Raw genomic sequence first — 22,369 nt, forward strand, 5'->3', positions numbered from 1 at the left:
GAATTAAATAGAATTTTTAAAATAATATTGAATTTTTCCCCAGTTACATGTAAAGGCAATTTTTAACATTCATTTTTAAAAAATTTTGAGTTCCAAATTTTCTTCTCCTCCCTAGATAGTAAGCAATTTGATATAGGTTATACATGTTCAGTCATGCAAAACATATTACCATATTAGTCATGTTGTGAAAGAAGACACAGACCATAAATAAAATTTATAGGTGGGAGGTAAAAACAAAATGATGTTTCATCCTAGAGTCAATAGTGAGCCACTGGAGTTTATTGAGCCTAAGGTGTGATGTAGTCAGATCTGTGCTTTAGGAAAATCCCTTTAGCATCTCTGCAGTAGAGGCTGTACTGGAGGAGGAAGAGGCCTGAGGCAGGGAGATGAATTAGGAGGCTGGTGAGATAGTCCAGGCAAGGGGTGATAAAGGCCCTCAACTAGAGGCATGAGCAAAGAGGACAGATGTGAGAGATGTTGTAAAGATTTAGCACTTGATTGGGATATATGGGGTGAGCTTGAGGCTACACGGGATGTGAATCTGGATGACCAGGAGGATAGTGGTACCTTTAAGAGTAACAGAGGAGTTTGGTAGAGGAATACATTTAGGGAGAAACATGTAACGAGTTCTATGATGCAGGTACCAATCCATCTATGCCTGTTCATCTGGTGCCATTCATTCTGTCCCCACTAAAATAAAAAGGGGGCACCGGGGCTCTTTCTGGTCACAGCTCCAGAGGATAGAGGCCACATGTGGCCTCGAGGCTGCAGGCTCCCCACACGTAGGGTAGAGTCTCCTCTCTTGCATCCTCCAAAGATTTCTGCTATAGCCATGAAGTAAACTGAAGAGCAGGGGGAAGATATTTTGGGGAAGAGATGGTGGGGGATGGGGAAAGTGATTTTCCCAATAACATCTAAGCAGCTAGCTACTTCATTCAAGGCCTGGGTAGCACTTGGGCTCTAATTTCATTATGAACCTATACTTGGATTAGAAGGGAAAGCTTGGGAAATTGAACAGCAGAGATGAGACTGAGTGAGAGACTGCTGGGGGATAATGTTTCCCATGCTTGTGTTGGAAACAAGTCTCATTAATGGCCATTGCCCATAGGATGGTACATGCCCCATTTTCCACTCTCTGATTAATTGATCACATCCCCTTTGAGTTCAGGTCACAGTTCCCTTGCTAAATCTTGATCCTGGGTCACCAGAGAGCGCTGGTCTCCACTTTGGATACTAGTAACATAGTGAGTTGGTGACTGACCTGAAATTTAGACTTTTATCATATTCTATTCAGCATTATATTTACATACTCATGGGGACAGCTAGGTGGCACAGTGGATAGGTGCTGGGCTTAGAGTCAGGAAGACCTGAGTTCAAATCTGGCTTCAGATACTTACTAGCTGTATGACCCTGGGCAAGTCACTTAACTCTGTTTGCTTCAGTTTCTTCATCTGTAAAATGAGCTGGAGAAGGAAATGGCAAACCACTCCATTATCTTTGCCAAGAAAACCCCAAATGAGGTCACAAAAAGTCAAACGTGACTGAAACAACTGAACAGCAACAAAAATCATTTTAAAAAAACCGTGATACCGTTTTTAAATTCTCTTTTATCCTCCCCATTGCCTAACAAAGTACTCTGTAGTTAAATGTTTTTTGCACGGATGGATGAATCACTAGAACCCAGGTCTTCTGACACAAATGTTGTAGTAGAAATAGCAGTGGATTTGAAGTTAAAACCTAGGTTCCTATCCTGCTTCTGTACTTCTCTAGGCATCATCAGCTAGATCATGGATGGGGAACCTGGAACCTCAAGGCCACATGTGGCCCTATAGGTCCTCAAGTGTTGCCCTTTGACTGAATCAAACTTCACAGAACAATCCCCTTAATAAAAGGATTTGTTCTGTAAAACTCAGACTCAGTCAAAAGGTCACATCCAAGGAATCTAGAAAGTCACATGTGGCCTCAAGGCTACAGGTTCCCCACCACGATCTAGACAATGAAGAAGTCAAAACTAGACCCTTCCAGCTCGTATCCAGGGATCCCAATTTAATTCAATTCAAAGTATTTATTAAGTGCCCACTCTATGCCAGGTATCAGGGACACACAGGCAGAAACAAGGTCTCCTGTCTTCCAGGAACTTGTTTAAAACCCAGAAGCAACAACATGTGCACAAATAAGTAAGTACATAATTATACAAAACAAATACAAGTAATTTTGGAAGGAAAGGGAGAGAGAATCTCAGTAATGGGGGAAATCACAAAAGGTCTTATGTAGAAGGTGGCTCTTGAAGGGATCAAGGGAGTCCAAGAGGCAGAGATGAAAGAGGAGAACATCCAGAAATGGAAGACAGTTGGTTGTATGCAGTCACAGCAATATGTTTTAAGAACAACTTTGAGCAGCCAAGTCATTTTGACTATTTTAAATATTCAAATTAACTACAGAGGACACATGAAGTAAGATGCTAGCTGCAGCCGGAGGAAGAACTGACAAATAAAGTATGTATAGAACAGTCATATACATACATACATACACACACACACACACACACACGCACGCACGCACACACACACACACACCACAACATAGTTGTATCTCTAGTGGTAACATCTTTAGGGTGGGAGGGAAGAGAAGGGAAGGAAAAAGTAGGGAAAAAGAAAGTTATGTGATAACTTTATTATATATTTAAAGAATAGCAAGTTGTACATAATGATTTGTAGTTTCATGTGCAATCATCTTTTTTTTCTATTCTACTGTTATAGAAATACTTGTTTTATTCTTAAGTTCAGAACCAAATAAATAAAATTTTTAAAAAAGAAAAGATAAACACAAACTGGAATGTCATCTACGGGAAGAGCAACTGGTCATTTTGGCTGGAACATAGCATGCTTATGGAAGAATAATGTGAAATTGGTCCAGAATGTGGAGCTGGATCATGAGACGTTTTAAATGCCAAGCAGAGGAATTTGTGTTTTGTCCTAGAAGTAATAAGAGCTGCTGAAGCTTCTGGAACAGGAGAGTCACTTGCACAAATCTGTGCTTTAATATCAATTTGGGATCTATTTGAAAGAAGATTGGAAATGGGGAAGACTAGAGGACAAGGAAGCCAATTAGGAGACTCTTACAGTAGCCCACTGATTAGGGCCTGAACCAAGGTGGCTGCAGTGTGAGGTGGGAGGATTCAAATGCCACAAGAGTTGACACCTGATCAGGTAGAAGACCAAATCAAAGCTGATCAGATTGAAGAGTCCAGGATGATTCTGGCATGTGACTTTGGGTAACTAGGAGAATGGTGGCGCCCCTCATAGCAATAGTGAAGTTAGAAGGAGGGTGAGTTCTAGGGAGAAAGACAATGAGTTCAGCTTCAGACATGATGCATTTGAGATGTCTATAGAGCATCCAGATGGAGATGTCCAACAGACAGTGAGGGATGTAAAGACCAGATCTCTGAAGAGAGATGGGGGCTCTTATTATGTAGATTTAGGAGCTATCTGCTTAGAAAAGCTAAAACATGGGAGCCAATGAGATCACTCAGAGTCAAGAAGGCACAGGACAAACCTTGGAAAACACCCATACATAAGGTTTGGTCCAAAGATGATGACCTGGGAAATGAAATGAGAAGGAACAGTCAGATGGGTACGAGAGAGAAGTAATGCACCTGTAATTCACCCCCTTTTTACCTCCACCTTATAAATTCCTAGCTTCCCTTCAAACATAAATCAGGTACCCCTCCCTATATGAGGCCTTTTCCGATCTCCCCAATCATTAGCAAGTTATCCCTCATGAAATTACTTAGTATTACTTTGTATATGACTTGTATTTACTTATCTACTACCAAATAGTATCCTTCCAGTATAACTGCAAGATCCTCAGGAAATGGGATTGTTTTTGTTTTTGTTTTGTTTTGTGGTATCCCTAGTTCCTAATAGAGTGTCATACTCATAGTAGGTGCTTAATGAATCTTACAAATTGAATTGAATTGAAACCTGGAGATGATTGAGTATCCATGAAGAAGAAGTTAGAAGTATCAAAACAAATGTCAGAAAGAAAGAGGACTCCTCATCTAGTACTCTTTTTACCAATCTCACAAATTAGGGATTTGTAGCATAATGAGTGTTATCTAAAGGTCATCATTTATCTGTTCATTCATTATTCAACAAACAATTTATTACGTGTTGTGAGGAGAGCAATGTTCCAGGTTCAAGGCTCCAACAGACTATTCTAATATCCAGGATTTTTATGATAAATATATTTTAGAGGTCTACAAAACAAATGTTTTACTGGCATGTACTGCTTCTTTCTAATAAAGCTGTATGTAGTAACTTTTTATGAAATAGACTGTATGGCTATTTGATTAACCAGAACACTCTATTCCTAAATAATGAAAGATTAAAGGAGTTTATTGTATTAGCTAAGAAGTGACATATACTATATATAATGACCTAATACTTCCTAAGGTTTATGCTTATGTGTATGCATGCCAGAGGTATATTTGGTTTTTGTTAACAGCACTTTGGTATAAAATCATGTTTGCACTGTTATTATCTTTAGATATTTTACCCATGGGCTTGATCCTACTCCTTTAAACCTCTTTATCTTGTATTTTTACACATTTAGTTCTTCATTACTCTGTACTTATCTATACACATAAGTACTCTGTACTTATCCAGGAGAAATTTATTTCCTTCCTTCCTTCTTTCCTTTCTTCCACCCATCTTTCCTTTCTTCTTCCCTTCTTCCCTTCTTTCCTTCCTTTCTCCCTGCCTTCCTCACATAATATTGATTGCCCATTATGTGCCAGAAAGGCATCAAAATACCTTACTTCTTCACTCATTAAAAAGACCTGGTCATTTCTGGGAATGAAATAGCTCTGCAGACAAACAAATAAACAAAGCATCTAAGAGAGTGAATGGCATCTCAGCAGCCAGGATCTCTGCCTCCTGAGTGGTCCTAAGCATGAATACCTTACTCTGTTGACTGAGTGGCTCACCACATGGCTCTCTGCACTCTTGATCCACTCCAGAGAGTGATTTCCCTTCTTAACAATAGGTGGACAAACTCCAAACTGTTACACCTCCTTTCATTATAAGGGGTAAGTGGTATGCCAGAAACTTCCTGGAGATGGGATGACATTGATCTCTCTTGTGTTTGGCATCTCTCTGGCAGCCAGTCAGTCTAGCCAAGTGGATGTCTTTCTATTTATAGGCCTTGAAGTAGAAGGTAGTGTGGTTGCCTGTGTCCTGGAGAGATCCACACCCTCATCTCTTTTACAGAGTTTTGTATTAAAATAAATTTAAAAAAACCCTGTGGGAGATCTGAGGAACCATATGAATGTTATCTCCTTTTGGACACTCCCACTGCTTGTGTTTTAACATTCAACATTGAATCAACTTCATTAGAAATTCTACAAATTACAAACAGTCTCACAAAGGTGAAGTAATTTGCCTAAATTACATGGCTGGTTAGTAGATCTAGGACTAACATTCGAGTCCCATAACTTGTAGCTTCAGCCTCTTCTCTGTAAATCATGCTAACAATAGCCTTGGAGTCAAAAGACCTGAGTTCTAGTCCTGGCTATTTCTCTGACTTGCCATGTGATCTTAGACTAGTGACTTCATTTTCCTGGGAATCAGCTTCCCCATTCATAAAATTAGAGAATTGGATTAGGTGATCTATGACAATCTAGGAATTATGAATCTCTCTCACCCCATGGTTTCCCATTTCTTAAAAACATAATTCTCAAAAGTTTTTGGCCACTCTTGGTGTTCTTTAAATGTCAAGGGGCAGGGGCACTATGACTTGGTGGTTGTACAAGATTGAACTTGGAGTGGAAATACCTGGATTCAAATGCTGATTCAGCCTTTTATTAGCTGAATGACCCTGAGACCTTATACTTAACCTCCTGTGACTCAACTCCCTCACCTGTAAATGAGGTTATTGAATTTGATGATCTCTAAGGACCTTTCAGATCTAGACAATGATTCCATGATCTATGATCCTGTGATTTGAGGAAGATAGCCAGCCAGCGTGTTAGATGGACTCAATCACAAAGCACCATCGACATCCCTTTTCCTATCTATCTGGGAATAGTGCTTTCCTAGGGCAAGTGTCTTAGAATGGTTACGTCTGAAAGAAAGTCACAGGGATATGGTCACAAATGATTGTGATTGATTGGGACAGGAGTCTCCCAGGATGGGCAGGCTGTCTGCATCATTAGAGGGAGCACTCACATTATTGAGATCACAGACATATCTGAGGAACAGAATATAAGAGCGGCTTGATTATGCTATACTGGTTTCACTGGAAGGAGGACAAATGACATGGCCTGATTTGGGGAAGAAAGATTGGTAAAAGTAGGCAACCACATGTACAAGGAAACAACACAGACCTTATGCCTTCACTGGTAGTGTGAGTCATGTGGACTGTTATAGGTCCTGAGGGAAGAAATTTGAATTTACCAAAGAATTAGAAGCTTACCTGATCGCTCAAAGGTTGAGGTTAGAGCCTAATCACATTTTCTGATAGATAATCAAGTATTAGCCTGAGTGCTTTCAGGGAAAGCATGAAGCAGGTGCTGATGTTTCTGGAGAAATCCTTAGTGGAAGGACAGACTAAAGAGCTCTTATGACAGACTGCCTAACATTATTCCTGGATCCATAGTAACACTGGGTAATACATAGTAACACAATGGGCACATCTTCAAATAAATGAGGTAAATACTTCTTCTTTAACAGTCTGTGTGTATATTGTATCCTTCCTGCTCTTTGCCCCCCACCCAACCCCCGCCAAAGCAGCATGTATGTTCCTTGAGGACAAAGATATCTTTTTGTCTTTGTACCCACCACACTTAACATAATGTCTTGCACATAGCAAGTAACCAATCTTTTCCTAAACCAAACCAAAGTGGTATCTACACTGAAATTCCCTTTAAATATCCTGAAAACAGTCGTTTTCTAAAGCATCATTTAGAAGAAAGTGCTAATATTTTCATTTTTGTTCAAGGCTCATTCTCCAGCTGGCATTTAGTATGTTAGGGTAATAAAGTATCTTACTCCTGGAATATATATCAGGGAGCAAGTTATTTTTTTCTTCATTTGAGCAGGGTGACTGAGACGTGACCAGTTAAAGCATTGTGCCATAAAATTGGACTTACCTGGGAAGACTTCACCCAAACAAACAGGGCAGGGATCCCTTCCTGGGTCTATCTAGGAGCAAAGTTTTCCTACAGCAAATGTCTTAGACCAGGTATGCCTGCAAGAGAATCATGAGAACCATGTGAACATTTACCAGTGGTTAGAAGATAACTTGGATGGTTACTGCTGAGTGCTCAGGTGTGTCTAGACAGACTTGGTGGGACTGGAAATCCATCCTGACCTGCCCAGAGAGGAGCAAAGGCATGAGTAGAGAGTCTGTTTCTCCGGCTTAAAAGCCTTCTTTTCTAAGTTTCCAATTAAAGAAAAAAACAAGATCAAGGGTCATGACCCTAAGCAGGCTTCCACCAGTTCTCACAGGAAGATTTCTGACTCCTTGCCAAGCTCCTTATCATTGGAATTCCTCTGCCCACTCTTTTCAGGCAAAATAAGTGAGCTGAGGATCTAGTCACTTCTGCTCTCCTTCTGATTTGTCCTACCCATTCTTTTCTATGACAAAAATTCAGGGGGCAGTCCCTGGATTATTCTTCATAGAGTTCCCCTTGGGAGGGGTACCTTTTGGCTCTTCATCCAAGCCAAAATGCCCCAAATTTCTTACATCTGAAAGCATCATCCGTCGTCCTGAAAGTCAGAGACAGAATTCTAGCACCAAAGGCTGCCTGGGTCCCTTAGGTAATAAATAGGTTTAGATGACCAACTGACCCCATTGTGCCTCAGTCCCATTACATTTAAACTTGGGACTTGCTCATGGCCCATTTTATAGATAGTCAATCAGAATTGGATAGTGTCTTCCCTGAAAGAAAGGCAATAAATAAATAATTGGCCATGGCTTTCTGAGGGGGAGGCAGAAAAGAAGGAGGAATTTCTTGGGAAATATAGGTGATATTAAAAACCAAAATATGCCAATAAAATTTATTTTAAAAAAATTTTAAAAGACAAAACAAATAAAACAGACCATGGAATTTGCCAAAGGAGCTGCAATCATTTCTTTTAGATTTCTAAGAGTATTACTGTGATCTACTAAGCAAATGCAGTCTAATGGAAATACCAATGGCCTAGGAATCAAGATGGGCAGCTAAGCAGCATAGTACACAGAGTGCTGGGCCTGAAGTCAGGAAGACTCATCTTCCTGAGTTCAAATCTGGCCTCAGACACTTAACTAGCTGTGTAACCCAAAAGCAAGTCACTTTGCCCTCCTTGCCTCAGTTTCCTCATCTGTAAAATGAGCTAGATGAGGAAATGGCAAGCCACTCCAGTATGTTTGCCAAGAACACCCCAAATGGAATCACAAAGAGTTGCACACAACTGAAACAACTGAACAACAAACAAGGAGTCAAGAGCCAAATAACTAGCTGTGTGACTGTGGTTTAGTCCCTCACCTTTCTAGACTTCAGTATTCTTATTTATAAGAATAGTCATTAGGGTCCATAATAGCCAAGGCCTATTCTAACTCTGAAAAATCTCTTCCATCGACCCCCCTCTCCTCCACTTCAACTACTATGACATTAGCTTAGTTAATTATCATCTCTGTTATTGTAATTACCTTCTAGCCAGGCTCTGCTTCTGGTCTCTCACCTCTATAATCTATCCTTCACGTAAATGCCATAGTCATTTTTCAAGTGCACAGGACAGATCTCATCACTCCTCCGCTCAAAAATTTGGCCTTGCCCTACATTTTTAGTGTTATTTATAGGGCTTCCGTTCACTCATTCTACAGGTGACCATTGAGAATCATAGATCTGAGGCTGGAAGGGACCTCAGAGACCCTCAGTCAGTCAGCTATTTACTATAGTAATCTGCCAAATACTGCTAAATTCTGGGGATGCAAAGATGAAGGTGAAATGCCCAACCTCCTCATTTTATAAATCTGACGCCCAAGTCACTTGCTTCAGATAACATAAAGTAAGTGTGAATGACTTAGCTCTTTGCAGCAATACAGTCATCCAAGACAATTCCAAAGGACTCGGGATAAAAAGAAAATGCTTTCCACCTCCAGAAAAAGAACTGATGGAGTCAGAAGGAAGATGGGGAGCATACTATTTTTCAACTTTGTTTTTTTCATGTTTTTTTTCTTCTGTGTCTTCTTTCACAACATGACTAATATGGAAATATGTTTTACATGATTGCATATATATAACCTATATCAAATTACTTAGGGAGGGGGAAAGGAGAAAATTTGGAACTCAATTTTTTTTAAAAAAGTGAAAATTAAAAATTGTCTTTACATATAATTGGGAAAAAATACTATTTAAAAAACATAGATAGTAAGCATTCAGAGGCAGATTTTCATCTAAGGCCTCTGACTCCAGAACCAGTTCTCATTCCAAGACACCTCACTGGTCATTCTACCTTTGTCATAATTCTACTGCCCCTAAAGTCAGATAGAAAAAGCTATCAAACTAAGCCTAGGACTCACTAAGCTGTATTTTTGTCCCTGGCATCTTGTTTAAATGTCAATAGATTGTTCAGTCTCTGTACTCTGTACCTGATAGCTCATTCGCAATGTAGGCTTTGTCATTCTGGCCACTGTTGCTCAAAGACAAAAGTACTGTGATTTTATTTGATTTTGTTTTTGTATTTTGTTCTTTTTTATTTAGTATTTTATTTTTCCCCGGTTACATGTAAAAACAATTTTAACATTCATTTTTAAAACTTCGAGTTCCAAATTCTCTCCCTTCCTCCCTCCACACCCCTCTCTCACTGAGAAGGCAAGCAGTTTGATATAGGTTATATATGTGTAGTCATGCGAAACATCCATAATAGTCATGTTGTGAAAGAAAAGAGACCCAAAAAAGCTCAAGAAAAATAAAATAAGTGTGCATGTGTGTGTGTGTGTGTGTGTGCGTGCGTGCGTGCTCTTCAATCTGTATTCAGACGCCTTCAGTTCTTTCTCTGGGGATGGATAACATTTTTCATCATAAGTCCTCAGAGTTGTCTTGGATTGTTGCATTGCTGAGAACAGCCAAGTCATTCACAGCTGATCATCTTACAATATTGCTGTTACTTTGTACACAGGACATTTCACTTTGTATCAGCTCATGCACGTCTTTCCAGGTTTTTCTGAGAGCATCCTGCTCATCATTTCTTACAAGTACTGTGATTTTCTACATTGCTGAAAGTAGAATGTTCACTGGGACTAATCTGTAAGGCACTTTTACTATAAATGCATTAATATTTCTATCCCTACATTTTGTTCCATTCATTATGTTCAGCATTTTTATTTTCACACCATTTAAAAAACAACCCACCTTATACTTTTGAGTTATTTTCCCATAATTTCTTCCCCTGGCACCAGAGGGAGAACTCATTGAATGTTGTTGTTGGTCAGTTGTTCAGTCATGTCCAAGTCTTTGTGGCTCCATAGACCATACTGTCCAGGGGGGTTTCTTGGCAAAGATACTGGAGTGGTTTGTCATTTCCCACTCCAGTGACATTGAATGTGCTTATATATAAAATGACCATAAGGTTTTTCTTCTTCCCTAATGGGAAAGAAAGAAATTGTCATTTTAAAAAGTATAGATATGATCAGTTTTCAAATACGTAGCAGTGTAAACTTGGGAGAAGAACATGAAATAGAGAAGTATAATCCTCAAATCAAGGTCTATCTCTCAGTATTACCAATTAGACTTTTCAGATTCCCTTTAGGATTAGTCTCTTCCTTGCATAGCTCTGAATTCTTAGAAAAGCCTGACCAGGAAATCAACTGGATTTTACTGTTGCAATATTTTATTAGTAATCGACACCACCATCTAAAAGTACACATTTATTTTTCAGTTTACCTGAGGTCTTGGTTTTGCAAGATAACACAGTTCTCTTGGGTGGTGGCAGTAATGTATGTGTGTATGTGTTTTAATCAATTTTTGATTATTCAGTATCATTAGAGAAAGGCTTTTGATCATCAAAATTTATATATGTATACATATATGTATGTGTATATATGGAGAAAGATGAGAGAGAAAGGGAAAGAGGGAAAGAAAAAAGAGAGAGGGAGAGAGAATCCTTGCAACTTCTAATGGATTTGGTTCCTGCTTTGGTATTCTCTTTGGTTCTGCCCTAAAAGCTCCATTGGCTCTTGTCTTTAGCATTTAAATATCCTCTCTCTTAATAATAGGTTTACCACATGTGACAAAATTTTTGCTCCCCCCATTCCCCTGCCATCTTTTCTATCCAAACTCATGAACTTTTCCATAGAGAATGGAATTTAGTTGCTTTTTTCTATATTTGAATTTTGGGATTTGGAATATTTTGAATTTGGAAAGTCACATCTCCAGATATAATAAGATTTACCTCCCATATAACTCAGTGTTTTGGATATTACTTGTGAAATAGAGTTTTTAGAGTTGCTCTGAGAACTAATACAGTCTTACATTTTCAACTAGCTCCTAGAATAATAGAATGTTAGCCTGAGAAGGAACCTGAGGCATGGAATCCGACCTGCCTCATTTTACAGAAGAGAAAATTGAGACTCAGGTGAAGTAACTTGCCCAAGGTTACACAGGTTAGTGACAAAGATCTTTCCCACTTAAGTAAGGCTGACTCTAGACCTGAGGTCTCCTGACTTGCCAGTTCCAAATTATTTGCACTCCATTGTACTATGTTCTTTTTTTTCTGAAAACCTCAATGTAAATATCCCTCAAATTCAGCCCAAATCTCACTCTTAAGATCTCAGCCTATATATTCAGTTTCCTCCTGGACATTTTCAGATCTCTTTGTTTGTTTGTTTAATGTTTTTTTTTAATTTTCAGATTTCTACATATCACCCATCACTTTAAATGTAATATATACAAAACAGTACTTACTACTTGTGCAAAAAAAAATCCAGGTTCTCCTCCAGAATTCCCAGTTTCTATTAATGTCACCAGTATTATTCTAGTTATCCAGAATCAAAACTTCCTTTGATTCTTCTTTTTTCTTCATTCCCTAGATCCTTGCCCTGATTGTGCCATTTAGAAAACTTTCTCTGATTTGTTCATTCAAATCTTATCCCTTCTTGCAGCTTAAGTTCTATCTCCTCCATGAAATTATCTTATCCCAAAGTGATCCCTCAGTTTTCTGTCTTTCAAATAGCATCGACGCTCTGTCTAACTCATTTGGTCAGTGTCATCATGCACCATATTGCTTGGTGCTGTTACTTGCTTCACCATGGAAGTATTTCATCTCTCCAACTAGATGGGAAATTTTTGCCAGCCAGGGATGATGTCTTATCCTTCTTCTGTATTTCTGTGCTTAGAGTGTTAGCACATGACAAGGTTCAATAAATAGATGTTGAATTAAGCTGAGTTGGATGGATCCAGTGGGATCCTTTTCTTGTGAATGATTGGTTATGCAAAATAGAAAAGCTGGTCACTTAAACTTCTTTGTTTATGAACTGTTATATAGTTGAGGCCTAGAGGTCGACTATAGGCACAGTTTTGTCATCTGTGGGCCTCTTCTGTTGTGCACTCTGAAGCCCATGCCAACTGGATACATTGGTGTCCATCCAGCCTTCAGTAGAGGAAGGGTGAGGAGACAAAATGCCTCGGGCATGGAGGGTGGAATTAGTGTGTGTTTCATTATGCAAGAATAGAAGCATGACTTTTTTTTTTTTTTTGCTATTTCAAATCTTGCCATGAGGTTATTGCTGAAGAATGCATAAATATCGAAGGAGAATTAAAGAGGGCTTTTCCCTAGGAAAATATTGCAAGCTTTAAGAGCCCAGTAAAGTAAGGAACAATTTAGTAGATTCCTCTTAAATATCTTCTTTCACTTCTTTTATTAGCCACGTGCCTGGTCCTTTAGAAAAGTACTTTGGAAATACTCCAATACTTTGAGGTTAGTGGGACTGTGTGATGAGTTTGAGTGTGGATTGGGGGAGGAAGTTTGGGAGAAAAGGAAAGTAATGAGACCATGGTGTTTCTCCCGCTCAGATCTGGGGGTTTCATATTATGGACTGAATTAAAGTACTGAGCCCTTGGGAAAATGCAGACCCTTGTACATTCATGCCCAGTTATCTCCAGGGAACAATTTCAGTGAGAACCCACTCCACTCCCAGCTCCTCCCTGACCCCCAATGAGGTTCTTTCACCCACCCAGCTCATCAAGCCTGGTCAAGAGAGCACAAAGTCAACACAACTGAATTTCCAATGACCCAGGCCTTGTGACCAAGTCAGAGAGACAGTTCTCCCCAGAGTTCGGTGAAGGGGTGCAAAGGGGATTTCTTTCATACCCTTTCACATTATTTCAGCACTAGTAAGAATGCAGTGAGTGACTCTGGACAACAAGCTCTCTCTTTATATTCCTTGGCTCTCCTCTAATGAAGCAATTAGCCCTGACTAAATCTCACCACATTCCCTCTTCTTCCCATCTCCCTCTCCCAATTAGGACTCTGTTCCTTAGTAATCCTCCCAGGGACAGTTGTCAACGTATATCAACCCTCATTTATGGGGAGAGGAATACATATTTTAACCCTCTTTTTCTACCATTAGACGAGTGCCCAGATGTAGGTTTCTTGTTATTTTTTTTCTCTGTAGATGCTGGCCTTTTAAAATAGATAATTCACTTGACATTATAGTGTGCGTGCGTGTGTGTGTGTGTGTGTGTGTGTATCAGCACTCGCCACACTGTCCCAGATTTGGGGAGAAAGATGTGGTTTTAAGGACTAGCTTCCCAACAGCAGAAGATAATGAAGGAGGGAATGGGGAGCTTCCATCCATCCTTAGCAAAATTACCTCCATTTCATCTCAATGATATAATTGAATGGGTTAATTCTAAAGCAGAAATAGTTGCTTTGCGAGAAAGCACATCCTATTAATTTTACCAATCAGTGCGTAAGTAAGGACAATGGTCTGGAAATCTGGTGTCCAGTATCAAAATCTGCAATAAAGTGTCAGTGTGTCCATGGAAAAGGAAAAGGTTGAGGGTGATATCATAGGAATTGTTTGGAGGTTTTGGAAAATGATACTGCAATATGTGCTCCTTGAGGGCAGGTTCCGCATTTTCTTTTCTTTTTCTTTTTCTCTATATCCACAATGCATAGCACAGTGCCGAGACCATACATGGTAAGTGCTTAATAAAGGCTTATTGACTATTTGACTGTTGAAATAAAGAGCTATGTTTCACAGCCCTGTTGTTTCTTCCCCTCCCCTAGCCCTAGTGGAAGGAAACAAAATCAATAACCAACAGAAAAGTACTTTCAATCTATTATTTCCCCAGCCCTATAAATGCCAAAATATTTGTATTTCTTTTGTAGGCCTTCAATCTGATGCCTGTTAAATATATCAAGGAAGAGAAGGATATCTGAAAGATCAAAGATATGAATTATAGGCAGCTGCTACAAATTCGTCTTCCCACTATCTACCAAGTTTTAAGGCAAAAAACACAGATCTGGGGCGTTTCCCGCACCCCCAGCTAAACCTACCCCCTCATACACAAACTGCAAATACATAATAGCTTACTCTAGTCCAGCAGGGGAGGAGATGTTTTCCTGCCAGCAAAAGCGACAAACTCAGTCCTAATGTAAGTTTGCTGGGGCCAGACACATCTGAAGTAAAGAAAAAAATATGAAACTTGGCATCTACAAATGGGAGTCTGGAAAATGAGGCATTTGAAGTCACTCCAAGTGCCAAAGTCAACAACTGCCAAAGATCCATACCTGTATGTCTTACTATAAAGACAACAACAAAATATTACTCACTAATTCAGACTAATTGGGGATGGTTAGAGAAATGCGATTTTATTAGTTTTAAGGTCATACTGCCAGCCAAAGGAAGATAAATAAATGTTCCCTATTAGAGATCCTATTAAGACACCTGCTTCAATGAATAGACAGAATTTGCAATCAACATAATTATATGTCCTTGGGTGCTACAAATGTGCTTGAAAACCACTTATTTACAGTAATTGCAAAGTGGGAAGGCAGATGTTTCACAAGGCAGCATGTTTCATAAACAAAACCAAATAGACCTCTTTAAGGAGCTGATCCTAACCTTCCTGGTTTATTTCTATTTATTTATTTTTTAGAAAATTTGTTTCCTCCAGGTAAAGACACAAGTTACCCGAGGGAAGCTTAGACCCACCTCTCAACATACACATACCAACTCCTACGGAGTTCTATTAAAATGAAAGAACCAAGATGTTACCGAACTTGGGGTTTCAATGCTATAGAGCCAAATGCTGGCATGAGATCAGGATCGATGAGGTGTTCAGCATTCCTGGGTTTCTCAGAGACCACATTCCCTAAAAACCTCATAAACCAAAAATCTACCACAGGCCCGATATGTTGACTCCAGGCCACCTAGGAAGCCAAAGTGTTTTGTTTGCTGTATTCTCTTCCCTCTCCACCCCCAGCTATTTTTCTTCTCCACCTTTTACACAATTTCATTTGGTTGGCTTTCCTTTCTATCATTCGAATCCTTTAGTTCTTTCAAAAACAGAAGGGGAAACTTTCACCTGCTGTTCAAATAGGTTATTTTATTTTTTTGCCTTTGATAACATGTCCAGCACAAGGCAGCATGCTTAGAGATACTGCTGACATGTTGTTCTATTTCCAGATCTAATTAGAGTGAACAACATTTGTCTCATTGTTGTAGCAGTGTGTGGGGGTAACTTCTTGTGAGGTGATTCTGTGGCTGTCAGCCAGGATTTGAAAATCTTTGGTGTCCATGTTATTTCCTGAGTCAAGGACCCACAGGAGGCAGAACTTAGTATAACCAACTGCTGACCCTGATAAAGTACTTTACAGTATGACACTGAGACAACAGAAGTTATCACACTCTGTGTTTCTTTCATAAATTGCAATGTGCGTTTATTCATGAACTGTCCGATTTGTTAAATAGCACTCAGGATTATTCTTTTTTGACTATCTGAATTTATTTTGTCCCTTTTGCTATTACAGGACCTACAGGTATGGATCTTTGGCAGCTGCTACTGACTTTGGCCCTGGCAAGTTCAAATGATGCTTTTTCTCAAAGCGAGGGTGAGTTTTGTCTTTTTTTTCCCCCTTGAAAAATTTTTAAACAATGTTCAACTCAGGGTTAGGCAGAAGTTCTTTGGTTGAAGGAATTCAGACACTGGGTTGTTTGTTTTGTTTTGTTTTGTTTCACTGAATTCAAAGAGAAAATATGTCTTGTTTTTAGATTCGTAAGACACTAGGAAGTTTTTCATTGTTAATTTGAGGTGAATTGCAATAGTTAGCTTTGACATTTTGTATTTGCATGTCAAATAAAACTTGCAGCTACACCAAGAGGCAAGGCATGATTCTGGACCCTCAGCTTGGGAGAGGGAAGGATATTTCACCAAAGATTGTAGGGCTTCTCCAGTTCATCTGTGGCTAATGAGAGGGCTAAGTGCAGAGTCGGGGTCTTTCTTAATATTCTGAGAGGTCAAAGAGTAGAACTTTGGTTGAATTTTTCATTCCACATCAGGCAAAAACAACTTTGGCCAGTTTTTAAAGGGCAAACACCAAGCTAGTGATCAATGGATTTGCAAATTCCAACTTGGTTTGCTTCTGGGAGCTGATTGGGAAAACCCTGGAACTTTCTTTACATCTTTTCATCACACCGGTGCCTCCCTAACATTGAGTGACATGGTCTCAGTGTGTGGGAAGGCCAGGGCTCACAAGTGCAATGTGTAAAACAGAGGCTGAAGAAAACATGCAGAAGGCCTGGTCTCCTCAAGCTCTTCTCCCAGGGAGATGAAAGACCACACAGGGGGTCATCTTGTCCACTTCTGTTTTACTTGCACAGTTTAGTTAGAGGGAAGGAGAAACAAGTTTTCCTCATGCTACAATGCAACTTCAATTTGTTGTCTTGAAATGAAAAGCTTGTGTTATACCCTGAGAAAATACTGGAAAAAATTATGACAGCTCCTTAAAATGGACCTTCTGGCCCCCAAAAAGCCCATAGTAGAAAGTCACTTAAGGCAAAGATGAGACAGAGTAGAGAGAGAATGTGATTTTATCTATAAAATAGTTTTAAAATATTTACAAGAAGGCATTCAAATTTGTTTGAAATACTTTGGGTCTTGCTGGTGTTATTTTTAAAAATGTGTCTAGATATCAGCAGTATGTAAGTGAGACATGCAGGGAACTGCAGACTTTATTTCAGCAGCTTTTCCCATGCCTGGTTTTAGACCCTGGTCCTGAGCCAAAGAATGACAGCTAAGATCCATGCCTGTAAAGAGCTAATGAGGGTAGCTTAATTTTTACTCTCTTCACTAATATGATTTTCACTTTCTCAGCCCTAGGTGGGCAAGGTTGGAAGAATTTTTTAGTTATAAGCCTTGGAAATGTAAAGAGTAAAAACCAAAGCAGGGAGGGGAGAGAAAAGAGGGAGAAGAAATCAAAAGTGGAAAGGAAAAAAATAGCTTAGCCAAGGTTAGAGAATAAAAGCTATTTCAATACTAGAGAATGTACAAAAGTGTCCCAACATGAAATGCTTTAATCCTTTGGCAAAGCCTGCACCTTCACCAGACTAATTCAGAAAAAAATTTCAGTGGTTGGCCTTCCACACCAGGTAGTTGTTTAGTAAGGAAATGGAAGGGTTTGCTAATGTCGACTAAATCCAAGGTAACTGACCTACCAGAGACATCCTGATCTATTGCAAAATGGTCCTGATTCCATTTCTGCCTCCTTTATTGGTTGAGAAACCAACATTTCTTTTGGCCTTGTTGCAGCTCTGCAATATGACTTAAAATGGCTTTGGGTTTATTAATGATGGGGTACGACTATTGGCATAAGCAGGTTTTTGCCAAGTCTCTGGCTACTTATCTAACAGATCCAGCCAGAGAGAGCACATGGTAGAGGCTGAGCTCAAATGACATTCACGGGCCATGTGTTTTCTCTTACTGCCAGATCTGGTCTATTGCCAGTTCATTTTACTTTTTTTTTGTCTCCTATTGTATAGTGCAAGCAGAAAATGAAGGTAGGAAACAAAAGTTTACCCTGGATTAGCCTTCTGTTTACTTGAAATCAATTCAGAACAGAGAATCGCTAAATTTTCATCTTTGAGAACTGTTGAAGAATTGGTATATGGAATCCCTAGAAGAAAAGTCATCTAAGCAATGATGTGGTATAGCAGACATGATTTTTGCAGTATATTAGAAATAAATAAGCATCTGGTGTCATCTAACATAGTATTCCTGGGAACATCTGCATTTAAAGTATTTAAACAACTGAGACCATTTTTCTTCCAGAGAGAGATGTATGATGAGAAATATATTACCCCTCAGGGGCCTTTTTCATTAAGTCTTATTTCCCCATTAGAACTTAAATGGACATTAAATACTAAGGAATGTCTTCATTGCACTGGATAAAGTTCAGCAATAGACTGAGCACTGTCAGTCACCTGAAAAATCTTTCCATCTGTTTCTGACAGCAAGGACAAATAATTCCAGGATTCTTCATTTTCAGAGTGCCAGAAAATGCTAAACAGTCTCAGATGGTTGTACGAAATTGCTACTAATGGAGTAGGTTAATGAGAAATACATTTTAACACATACTATCTATAAAAATGCTGCCAGGAATTATAACTCTGTCTGTACCATAGTAATTAGTTGTCCAGCATTTTCTGCACACCCACTATGCTCCCAGCAGTTCACGTCCCTTGTCAGAGTATGTGGGAGAAGCAGAAGTAAAAGGCACAGTCCCTTAAGGAGCCTCCAGTCCAGTTTGGGAGATGAGACATCTGTACACATTAAAGTTTTAGAGCGCAAGGTAGTCTAAAATTGTTTGTTAAATGATGTGAGGATCCATGCTGCAAAACGGCATCAAAGAGGGAACAGTAGGGGCTGTGGGTGGTTTATTTTAACAAATTCATTCTATCTGAATCCAGAGAAAGAAGTGATAAATAAAAGGATGTATAGAATGATTTTACATATATATACATACATATATATATATATATATATATATATATATATATATATATACACATTTGTGTCTAATGGTAGCTGGAGGGGGAGAGGAAAAAAAGGAAAAAAAGAAATTTATATAACTTTAATATATATTTCAAATGAATAACAAGTTGGACATAATAGATTTGCAGTTTCATATGCAATCATCTTTTTTATTATACTGTGTTATAGAAATTCTCGTTTTATTCCATAAATTAAAAATGAAATATATAATTTTTTAAAATTTGTTGAATGAATTTTTAGCCCCACATTTTAGATTGTTGATTGATAGATGCTATGGGGAAGACAAAGATGGAAAGTCTTTATCCTCAAGAAGATTATAATTTACTGGCAAATATGGCCTACCTCAATATCTACTTTCATGCCATAGGTTGAAGGAACTGGGGATGTTTAGCCTGGAAACGAGAAGGTTCAAAGGGGACCTCAAAGCTGTCTTTACCTATTTGAAAGGCTGTCATATTGTTGTGGAGAAGAATAATTAGGCTTACTTTGTTTGGCCTCAAAAAGCAGTGGATAGAGCACCAGCTCTGGAATCAAGAAGACATGAGTTCAAATGTAACCTCAGACACTTACTAGCTGTGTGACCCCGGGCAAGTCACTCAGCCCAGATTGCCTCAAAAAAAAAAAGGCAAGGTCAGGGACAATAGGTGGAAACCAAAAAGAGGAAAATTTAGGCTTGATGTCAGGAAAAACTCCATAACATTTAGAATAATCCATAAGTGGAAGAGGCAGTCTTCAAAGACCTCATTAGAAGTCTACAAGCCATATTGGTTATGTTGTAATGGAACTTACTTTTCAAGTATGAGTGGGACCAGATGGTGCTTTCGGTTGAAGTCCTTCTATCTTAAAATCATATGGCAGATTCTGCTTGGTATCATCTTGAATAAGGAAAGGAATTAATATTTCTGAAGCACTTATTATGTGCCAAACACTATACTAAGTGCTAGGAATACAAATAGAAAGATAGTTTCTGGCATCAGGGATTTCACATTCAAATTGGGGGAGACAGCACATAGGAGCATTGAGTGCAGAGCAGATGGAAAGCCCTGGAGGTCCCAGGGGATGGCTGCAAGACATATAGCAAGCCCCAAAATCTTTAGGGTGCATTTTTGTCCACATCCTCGCATTTCTCTCTCCAATGGCTCTAGTCAGACAAGGCAGTTGATACTTTCATGACTATCCCCCAGAGAAAGACATCCAAGAAAATACTCTGGGCACATTCATTTAGTCAGGAGACTTGATAATGAAACATAGAAATTTCAATAGATGGAAAAGATTCCAGGTCTCCAAGACAACTCTGATTGCATCAGCTCACTTGCATGAGAGATCCCTACCGCCTCCCTTTCCATCCCCCCGAATCTCACCCTGCTGTTGCTGTAGAATGTGAGGGACCAGTTTAGGTAACATAAGTCATCTATCTTCCTAAGATAGCCTTTAATTACTACCTTTTAGGAAGGGATCCACAACTGATCCTTCCTGGCGTAGCCCTCTGCATAGCTCACATCCCACTTTGGGGACACCAGTTCTATAGTTTCTCACATCTGCCACTGACTTTAAAGTTAAGACTGGGAGGTGGATCAGGACCAGGCTGTGGAAAAATTTGAATTGGGAAAGGGTTCATGGAGAAAGTGGAAACTAGGTTTGTCATTGAAGAATAGGTATATCTTAGATAGGCAGGGAGGTTAGAGGGGTCCCCCACACTTACTGTATTTTGAGTATGTGATGAAAAAGCCCTGCTCAGAGAGAGGCCATGAGTAAAGACCAAATCTTTCATATGAGACTACTTACCTTTTCATTTGATGAAACTGGCTTAGTTAGACCAAGGGGCCTCTTGGAAGCAATGTTTTAATATCTTGGATGACTGATCCTACTGAGAGTATGATTATTGTAGCCTACATCATCATTTATCATACAAGTTATAAAAATAATGAATATATTAACATAATATATTAATATAATTATATATAAATTATATATTATTTATATGTTATATAAATACATTAATTATATGTATAAATTATATATAAATCTATAATTAATATATGATAATAAAATAACTAACAATAACTTTTATATAGCTCTTTAAAACGTACAATGCGCTTCATATACATTATCTCACTTGAACCTCACAGCAACCCTGTAAAGTAGGTGCTGTTATTATCTCCATTTTACAGATAAGGAAACTGAGACTCAGGCAGGTTAAATAATTTGCCTATGTATTTAATATGTAATTTGCCCATCAGAGGTTGCTGAATTTCAACCCAGGTGTTCCTGCTCCAGCCCTCGATTTTACCATGCCGTCTCCCTAGTTAAGAAATTTGTGTTGTCATTGATACCAAAATAACTTTAAACTCCATTCATACAATCAAGGCACCACTCCCAGTGGGGAGGTGACTCCCTTCTCGTCCCTATGGGAAGGATCTGAAGAGGTGGCTGGAGCAGCTGGATGATTTTTTCAGTGTACCTCCCACCATCACAACTGAAACTCTCTCATACCTTGAGAACCTGGTACCTTGAGAACACCAGCATTTGCTTCAGACCAGCTTTAGGAGCAAGTCCCAGAGCCAGTCAGTAAATGGTACAGCCCCATGAGAAGATGGCACCCCTGAAGATACCCACCTGCAGACCTCACCATGGACAGAGACTTTTTACCCACTCTTGGAGATATAAGGGTGTTCCATAGGATTTAAGAGATTCTGTCGTCAGTACTGGCTCTGGGAAGAGGATGAGAAATATAAGGACAGCAATGACTGGAACTGCTTAGCCTGCCTGTCAATAGGTTCTGGCTGGAGTTCTAGTCTATCAGCTGCTATGCAGGATGGGCAGGGAATCATATAAACTCCTGGAGGGCAGGCTTTCTCTTTCCCCCCATCCCCACTCCCCAGGTCTCTTTATCTTTAGGTTAACACAGTACCTAGCACATAATAGGCACTCAATAAATGTTTGTTGAATTGAAGTGAATGTGGTTCTGGAATTACAAGCTGACTTTAGACAACAATTCGGTACAGCAGACATGATTTTATAGTATGTTAGAAACAAATAAGAAAGAGGAGGAGGAGAATGAAGAAGAAGAAGAGATTACTGCTACTACTACTTGAAAGATCCTGGAGTAGTTAGAAGACTTGCCTCCCATGTCTTCGGATCATGGCTTACATAATTATAACCATACAGTCCCACATGGTCTTTGTAATTCTGGATGCCAGCTTCTCTATAAGGAGAGGAAACTCTAAAAAAACCATACCTTTCAATTGTTGTTGTTGAGACACATCAGTTGACTCTCCATGAGCCCTTTTGAGGTTTTCTTGGCAAAGATACTGGAGTGGTTTGCCATTT

General features: G+C 39.2%; 1 protein-coding gene across 3 annotated transcripts in view; it reads left to right on the forward strand.

Moving 5' to 3' along the window:
* Positions 1-22,369, forward strand: part of GHR (growth hormone receptor) — a 332,257-nt gene that overhangs the window by 149,364 nt on the left and 160,524 nt on the right. For all 3 annotated transcript variants that reach the window (XM_036759521.1, XM_036759535.1, XM_036759529.1), the window contains one exon: positions 16,020-16,100. In XM_036759521.1, coding sequence (XP_036615416.1) covers positions 16,020-16,100 — 81 coding nt within the window. The remainder of the gene's footprint in view (positions 1-16,019; positions 16,101-22,369) is intronic.

Source organism: Trichosurus vulpecula, chromosome 1 (assembly GCF_011100635.1).
Source record: "Trichosurus vulpecula isolate mTriVul1 chromosome 1, mTriVul1.pri, whole genome shotgun sequence".
In the NCBI taxonomy this organism is placed as follows: Eukaryota; Metazoa; Chordata; class Mammalia; order Diprotodontia; family Phalangeridae; genus Trichosurus; species Trichosurus vulpecula.